This window comes from Phycodurus eques, chromosome 12 (genome assembly GCF_024500275.1).
Source record: "Phycodurus eques isolate BA_2022a chromosome 12, UOR_Pequ_1.1, whole genome shotgun sequence".
NCBI classification, from domain to species: Eukaryota; Metazoa; Chordata; class Actinopteri; order Syngnathiformes; family Syngnathidae; genus Phycodurus; species Phycodurus eques.
The window spans coordinates 3923821-3932374 of NC_084536.1; the positions used below are offsets into that span (position 1 = coordinate 3923821).

The following is an 8554-nucleotide window of genomic DNA, read 5'->3' on the forward strand; positions in this document are numbered from 1 at the left end:
CCTTATAGTCACTGCTGTCCCTCATCGGGATATTGAAGTCCCACTATAATGTATAGTTTGTGTTGCAAACTACACATCAATTACACACATGCAGGGATGCAAGGAGAGATTCACAGTGAAAGTGGTGCAAAAAGAGTGCTGCACCACTTGAGCTGGGGGCAGTGGGGACGATGCTTTGCTCAAGGGCACCTCGGCAATTGCCAGCTAGCATAATAGCATCTAAAATACTAAAGGTGGGAAATGCTATGTATCAAAAGGTCATCGAAATATATCGAAATACCGGTGCGAAGAAGTGACTAATATGTGGGAGAAATTTAGACCCCAAAAATATAATACATGTATTAAACAATGTGGCAAATATATTACAAATGTGTGAGAAATTCATGGGAAAACGTGTGATTAAATGTTAAATGTGTGAGTAATTTACAAAAATGTGTGATACATCATGGAACAATTTGTGATAATAAATACAGTTGAGTAATTTGTCTGGGGAAAAAAAATGCATGAGAAATTCATTTAAAGATGTATGAGGAATCTATTGGGCAAATGTGGGAAGTTTATTGAAAAATGTGTGAGAAATTTACTGAAAATGTGTTGATAAAATATTTGATCAATTTATTTTATCATCATATAATGCATTAACATTTTGACACCATACTTTTTATTTGTCATTCTCCATCATAGAGAAATTTCTTCACACCCATATTAATACAGCCACACGAGGAAGTCAATATAATGGAATTGACGTATGATTCAAAAAGCAAAATAGATAGCAGTAACTATTTTTTTGTTGTTTTTTTTTTTTTTTTTGATGAAGAGATGTCTTGAATGCGCCTAAACTCCATAATTAAAACTTGAGCTTTGGCGTTTGTGGTTTGTAGTCGGTCAAGAGGGACACCATCAAGCCCTACGAAGAGAGAGATGTTAAGCGCTGGGATAATTCTACTGCCACAAGGCTGTTATCACTCATTTCTCGAATAAAAATAGTCTTATCGGCCAACCGCTCAAGAGTACATCCGTCCTCCTCCTCACCATGATTGTCCACTTCCGATTCTCTGCCTCAGGGAAGACGAGGGAGCGGGACGAGTAGAAAACTTCATCGTCCACCTCCTCCTTTTTGCGGGGAAGACAGTGCAGGAAGGTCCAATCTGGCTGGGCTACACTTCCTGTCTGCAGATGACACACAGTGTGCACAGTTGACAAAACAAAACAAAAGGTAAGGTTGAATGCCTTGTTTAAAGGAAGACAATAGGTCCTTGAAAGTTCCAATCTTCATAATGGTAGCAGTCATTGTTTACCTGCATGGTAATCTGGTAACCATGGAAGTCTTGGAGCCTTTTTCTTCTCTCCCCCTCCTGCCCCATGCTCACCCAGGTGTCAGTCACCAAAACGTTGCTGTCGCGAGCCGCCTCCGTGGGCTCCGAGGTCAGTACGAGCCGGGTACCGTGCTGGAGTAGAATCAAATGTTCCATATTGACGTGTAAAATAAAAAACAATCCAAAGCTTAAAAGGAGCTTCACCTTTTTCGAGAGTCTCACAGCCTCTTCAGTTACGCTCCGTTCTGGCTCATAACCCTGAGAAGGAAAATAAAACCGAGAATAAACGTAGCAAATTAATGCAAAAAAAGATGTAAACAGACATGGGCCAGGTACACTCCTTTGTAGACAGGGGCGCTCATGCACGCTCCAAATATTAGAAGCGCACCATATTCAAGTATTTCACTGCACAACAGCGAACCAAACATTTTCTTGGTCTTTTTTTATTTCTTTCTTTTTTATTTATTTATATTTTTTTTTTATATAAAGTGAGTGGTTGACAGGGCTCGAGCAGTGCTGAGTCAAATGAACCAATCTACTGAATGGATTCATTTCATGAACTTCTTCATTCCGTTGTCATTTTAACTAATCCATTTTACGAGGCGGGAATGGCTGAATTAATGCAACAAATATTATAACTGTGCATATTTGGTGGGAGCCTGAAACAGTCCCAAGAACTGTCTGTTTTTCCACCAAGTTTGCACAGGAACGTGCACCTGTTGGTCTTTGAAGGGTCAAAAAGTGGATGCGTAAAACAGCATAAGAATGATCATACACGCTAAAGATAAGGAACGGAAGTCATACAGAGAGACATAAAAGGGTGCTTTGACACAGGCGCCTGTAAAAATACACTTTCCCCTTTCACTGCAACATTGATGAAGGATTAATCATCCGTTTATTCATGTCAGACAGGCTATTCATACACTTTGAAAAGATCTCTAATTCCTAATTTCATATGGATAATTATTTGGGGATATTTAAGTGAGTAGATGAACCTTAGTTTAGTTTGCCTTTGTTTTTAATAGACAGTGGGAGCTGATTTTTGTTACACTTGTATGACAGTCAGGAATGTCAAAAAGCATGAGTCATTTTCCATTATTTTAGTTGTACATATTTTGAAGGAGACAGTTCACTTATTGTTTTACCGTTATATGACATATCATGATTGTGAAACGATTGCTTTAAAAATTGCCGATAAAGTCGATGAAGGTTTTATGATAACAAGGACAAACATCCATGCATCCATTTTCTGGATCCTCACTCGGGTCGCGGGCGTGCCGGAGCCTTATCCCAGCAATCATCGGAATCATTAATCCTGCAAATATGCAACCGCAACATATGGGAAAATAGACGTACCTTAGGGGTAGCAACTTTTAAGTGGACTCCCAATTTGGGTGCAGTCATCATAAAAGAGTGCAGGACATTGTTGCCATCTCCAATCCAACTCAGCGTTAGTCCAGCGAGGGACCCATAATGCTCCTGCATTGCGACAATGCTTTACAAATCATTGACGAGATGAACGTTGTTTTTAGCTGGAGGCGGTATTTGAAGGCACCTGTAAGGTCAGGAAGTCTGCCAGAATCTGGATTGGGTGGTAGAGGTCTGACAGTCCGTTGATGATGGGAATGGAGCCCTCCTTATCCAGTTCCTCCAGTGTGGCGTGACTGGGCACTCGAGCCAGGACGATGTCACACAGTCCTGATAGAACCCTGCGGTGGGAAATAATGGCAAACGTGTTCACAAAAAATGCACAATATAATATAATATAGAGATTATTCTATTGACATTTTTTTTTTCTTCATATGCATGAGAAGTCTATCCCGCCCGCCACCCCCCAAAAAAAAAATAAGTGAAAAATCTATTGAAAAATGTGTGTAACATTGTTACAGTAGAATGTAAATGTATCTAAAATGTCTGGCAAATTTGTTGAAACGTGAGGTGTATATCAAAATATATTCGAAATGTATCAAATTATTTGAGGAATTTAAAGAAAAATGAGCAAGAACTCTACAAAACGTGGAATGAAAAGAATGATGAATTTGCTGAAAAATGTCTCCCGAAATGTGTGCCGACTCTATGGAAGAATGTGTGAGGCATACATAAAGATGTGATTTAAATTTCTCGAAATATAGGTGATGAATTTATCCCAAAACATGGAATAAATTCATTTGAGAATGTCACAAATTGAAGTAGTACCCAGAGAAAACCCGCACGAGCACGGGGAGAAGCTGAAACCTCCGCACAGGAAGGCCGGAGCCCGGGATTGGACCCCTGAGGCTAGCCACTTGTCCGCTGTGATGCCTCAGTTCAAAATGTTCTCCAAAATTGTTGGAATATTTCAAAACGACCGTTGTGATGTTTGGGTTTGCCCCCAAATAAGCCCGAGTAGTTTTTGCGATTTCTTTGAAGCCCGATGAGGGCCTCTTAACGGGACTGACCTTGCGGTGTCAGTGCAACTCTCGTTCACTCCCAGATGGATGTCTTGGGCTGTGAGGAAACAAGGATGCCCCCCCAGCAAAGCGAAGCCTACAATTAGAATGATACATATTCAACAATGTGTCTTTTTCATTGCAGTTGTAGTTTGCATCACAGGGAGAGCACTTTCTCATATTTTTTGCTCCTCTTTTGTCGCAAGCGTAAATGAAGTATAACCGCATTTTGAGGCGGTGGGCGAGGGGGGTGCAGTGGTCAAGCTTTGTTCAGAACGTGCATGTGTGTTGCCCGCTCAGCAGTGCTGTTGTGTCCAGCAGTGCTGAGCAGACCGTTTAAGTGGTCTGTTGTGTTTAAGTGGCACCGGTGTGTGAATGGTTGCACAGTTTGAAGAAAATGGAAACAAACAAAAAATCTAAAGTACATGCAACTGTGGAATGACACCTGTTTCTGTGGACATTCTTGTTCTGGTGCTCCTCTTCTCAAATATCATCGCAATGGACTTCCCTTGCAGAAGAGGCAGATACTAGAAGTATCAAGCAGAGAATTGGTGTTCCCTAAATGCACCACCGTGTTGTAACCAAGCGCAAGTGCAAACATTCTGACCGACCTGTTTTCCACGCTTGATGCGATCTTTTAAATCGGCAGAAACCCACAAAAGCGTCTTGATTTCTTCCGAAGTGAAGTCTCTCAGGGTCAAGCAGCTGCGACCCTTCAAACTCGCGCCGCCTGGCACAGCAACACCGCTCCTGGCAAAGGTCGGCATAGGATGACGATGATGATGATTCTAATTCGAAATCTATATCGCCTTACCTCAGTCCACGACCAAGTGTCTTTTCAAAAGTCCTCAAACTTCCGAAAATGAGACTTTTACTGGCAAAATGTTGAAAATACATCGCAAAACTCGTCTATGTGGGAGGGACGGCGTGATAGATTGATTCACGTGCAGAGAGAGCGAATCCTTCATTGATAGACGCACGCACACGCGAACGCGCACACGAAGCTCCGCCTAAAATGGGGTGTGGCTTCGTCTTCATTTTTTTTTTTTTTTTTTTTTTTTTTCGTGAACCACAATTTGATTCATTTAAAAGTATTTGAATGCTACATCTCAGTTTTATTATGTTCTTATATATTTTTTTTTCAAACTCTATATCCAAAGTATCTTCATCCGCCTAAAAAACAAACAAAATAAAATTTCAAAAAATGCTCCCACCTTTCAACAATGTCCGGTCATGAGAAGTGTCGTACATTTTGCAATATTACTCATGTACACAATAACAAGTCTATTATTTGTAATTATGCATTTCATCTTTCCGGTCTCATATGTTGCTTTTTTTGTTTTGTTATTATTATTATTATTTCAACGTTTTAAAATATCGTAAGCCCTTTAAAACATAGTTGCCCAAGTCATTTTTGAACATTTTCAGGAAAAAAAAAAATAAGGTAAGAAGAGGCCAGATGCTTCCATTAAAACTTTGTATGACTGAGAATCTACACAGACAAAGAAAACCGAGATGTTTTTGTTTTTTTTGCAAGCACATTGCTATTTTTTATTGCTATTATGAAAGTAGTTCAAAGATGACTAAGGTACTTATACCATTAGGCTAATAATATTTGTTCTATTTTCCAAACGTTTTTTTTTTTTTTTTTTTTTATTACATTTGTTTTCTTCTTCCTAGGAGCGATGGGGCGCTCCATTTTACATCCAGCATGGGGCAGTGTTGGACCAAAAAGGAAAACCGCAGTCGACCCTCAAGGTGCTCAATGTTGTCTTTAATGTGGCGCCTGCTGTTTTTCTGGGATGTTCTGTTCAGCCATTTGAGGAGATGCATTATCATCATCATCATCATCATTATTATTATGTCTCATCAAGGGAGCGCTGCCATTTGGCCAGACGAGGTGGGGCAAGTTATTTTTGTTCATGGAGCCCACAGAGCGTTTTGTTATAGCGGAACCTCTAAGGTCGAACACCCCTGAAATTGTACAATTGAGAAAAGGTTATGGGTGGTCTTTTTTATGATTAATTGTGGCTAACTTCTTTTTGATAGTTTTATGGCAATCAAGAATCTTTCTTGGAATTGTTTCAGGTATTGATGGTAAACTAACAGCAACAGTTTGACACTGGAACAGATTACACTAAATATCGCGTATTTGCAGTTCGTCATTCACGACATTGCCGATATGTTCGAATATATATATGTATATATATATATATATATATATATATATATATATGTATATATATATATATCTCAACTAGTCGCTGTTTTTGCGCTCAGGCCAAAGCCATGTGGCGTTGACTTGTTGCCAAGGAACGATGTTGAAGTGAGGGGAGGAGCTTCAGTTAGTCTGGCCATGGCCTGTTGTTTTACAAAAAAAAAAGTGCTTGGCACCATCGTCTACGGCCTCTACAAGCAATTACAAACATTTGTGGGTGAGTGTCAATTACTCGCAGATTTTCACTATGAGCGGGATTTCACGGCTGAATTTCAATTTCAGTGTTACCAAATGGACTGTGTTCAACTTTAGAGGTTGCAAGCCTGTTAAACAAGCCCGTTTGTCTGCGTACAAACTAGATTTTGGGGATATTGCATGAATCGGTTTTGTTACTAGAGACGCTTACTAAAACTAAACAGGAAGTTTGGCAATATCACAATTGGCAACCGTCGATTACCAATCACAGTAAGCGGAGCTCATGCCTCCCGAGGTCGGCAAATCTCCAGAGAGTTCAACTCAGTGAACATCGAAATATGCACCGAGATACAAAAATAAATGAAATGATGAGAGCGAGACTGACTGTAAAGACACTTCCAGGACAAATCCAAATCCCGAGAGAGCCACACAAACCGAGCCCTCTCCTTGAATAAAAGACTCACACAATGATGTGGGAGCGAGCCAGGACGGAGGAAACTAAATAAAAACCTTCACAATGCACAGCCACTGTTATGAAGGGCGCTAAAGTGAGAGATACGTCTGTCAAGTCCTCCGCGGGAGAGGATGGCGACCGCTGACTCGAACCGACGCCAACAAAGGATCCGCTCGTGGTTGACCAAAGAGAGAAAAAAACAAACACACCACACATCTTCACATTAGCTGTGAAAAAAGAGGTCACTGCTATAGAAGGCAAAGTGGAAGCACAGAAAACAAAGGAAAAGGAGAACGCAGAATATCAACAGTAGAACCTCGGAGATCAAACAGATTCTGTTGCGGGTTCATCGTTTTGGATTTTGAAACATTTTGGAAGAATGTAAGTTGAAATAAACAGATTCAGGGTCAAACTGGCTATCATAAAACCTTCATTAACTGAACCGGTACTGTTTGAAGTAACATTTGAGCAAGTTTAAAATCATGCGCACGAGTTAGTCCTGCTCAAGATCCATTCGACTACCGACGCCTCGAATTGGGAAAATCTGCCAGTAATTGCCCTTAGCTGCCATAAAATGGCTGCAAAGCACTGCTTTAATCCAAACGATACACCTCAATTCACTTCAACAGAGTTCTTGGCACCAAGATGCCACAAGATGGCGTCAAAGTAATACTTTTATTGCATTGGCCTGAACACAAAAACAGCGAGTCGGTGAATTTTTCAGCGAGTACCGGGGAATAGCTATTCAGAAAAAAAAAATAATCCACCAGTAGTCGAATTCGCAAATGCCGAACTACTACTACTATGTGAAGGTATATTGTATTTCGTAGTCAACTGGAATGCCACCCATTAACGTAGCGATGTATTCTGCAACGCTGTTCCACTCCAGCCCTCTAGGTGGCAGTCATGCGGGTTACTAAGTGTGTGCCAATGACCTTTTAACCAGCAGCGCCATCTTCTACATGTGGTGGTCCGCTGTCCCACTCTTCCGAAATGCAAGTAGATTGTAACAGTACGCACCTTTTATCCGGATCTGTATTTTGCTGTATTACTGGGCACCGAGCCAATAAACGGCAAAGAAGAAAAGAAAATGTATGAAAGTGGTGTTGAAGCCTTGTAATTACACAGCATTTGATCCTGCTCAAATTTCGCTGACAACACGAGAATCACTCGAGCGCTTTCGTGTGTTGACTTGCCGTGTACATGCAGTGAAGTCTGTTCGCTCTTTGTATTAGGGCCACACTGAGAGAAAAAAAAAAAGACTTAGGCTTAAAAATAAACTCAGAATATTATAAGAATACAGTTGTGGCTGGAAAGAAAGGACATATTTTTAACTATTCATATTTTCAAGAAAAAAGAGGTATATTCAAGGAATAAGATTTTTTTTTCAAAGCAATATAAATTGGTTTTTTTCATCTCACCTTGAAAATATAAAACGTTTTACACACTTCATCCTTACTATATGAACAATATAAATATTTGTTCACATTTTTCCCGAAAAGATAAAAAAAAAAAAATCTCCCCCAAAAAATGACTCAATTTATTCTTTTAAGATTACAGTAGGAAGAATTTGCGCACTTTTTGAAAATATACAATTCAATTTCTCCATTTTCTCTCTACTTTTTCTTAAAACATAAAACATTTGACGGCGTTTATGCTTGTAAGATTACGACTTTTTATTTTAAAAACGTTTTTCTTGAAACAATATATATATATATATATATATATATATATATATATATATATATAGAAAAGTATGAGCCAGTTAATGAGTTGCATACAAATGTTCGCACGCCGTGCATAAAACCGCCTTAATGGTCTTTCATACACGAAGGTCTGCTTAATTGCTAAACAGAAGGTGCCTGTTGCAATCGAATTTTCTTCTGCACAGCATATCACAGAAAAGACATGAATAATAATCATAATTATTATTATGAAAGAA

At 39.6% G+C, this 8554-nt stretch overlaps 1 protein-coding gene across 1 annotated transcript; it reads right to left on the reverse strand.

Moving 5' to 3' along the window:
- Nucleotides 1-705: 705 nt before the first annotated feature.
- otc (ornithine transcarbamylase) lies at nt 706-4676 on the reverse strand. The gene is made up of 10 exons (XM_061693009.1): nt 4560-4676; nt 4357-4495; nt 4191-4272; nt 3755-3842; nt 2872-3025; nt 2673-2795; nt 1521-1574; nt 1299-1448; nt 1033-1170; nt 706-907 (listed from the first exon to the last, which is right to left on the reverse strand). Exons 1-10 carry the CDS (start codon nt 4640-4642, stop codon nt 848-850), a joined length of 1071 nt encoding a protein of 356 aa, XP_061548993.1. The 5' UTR covers nt 4643-4676; the 3' UTR covers nt 706-847.
- Between the last annotated feature and the right edge of the window lie 3878 nt (nt 4677-8554).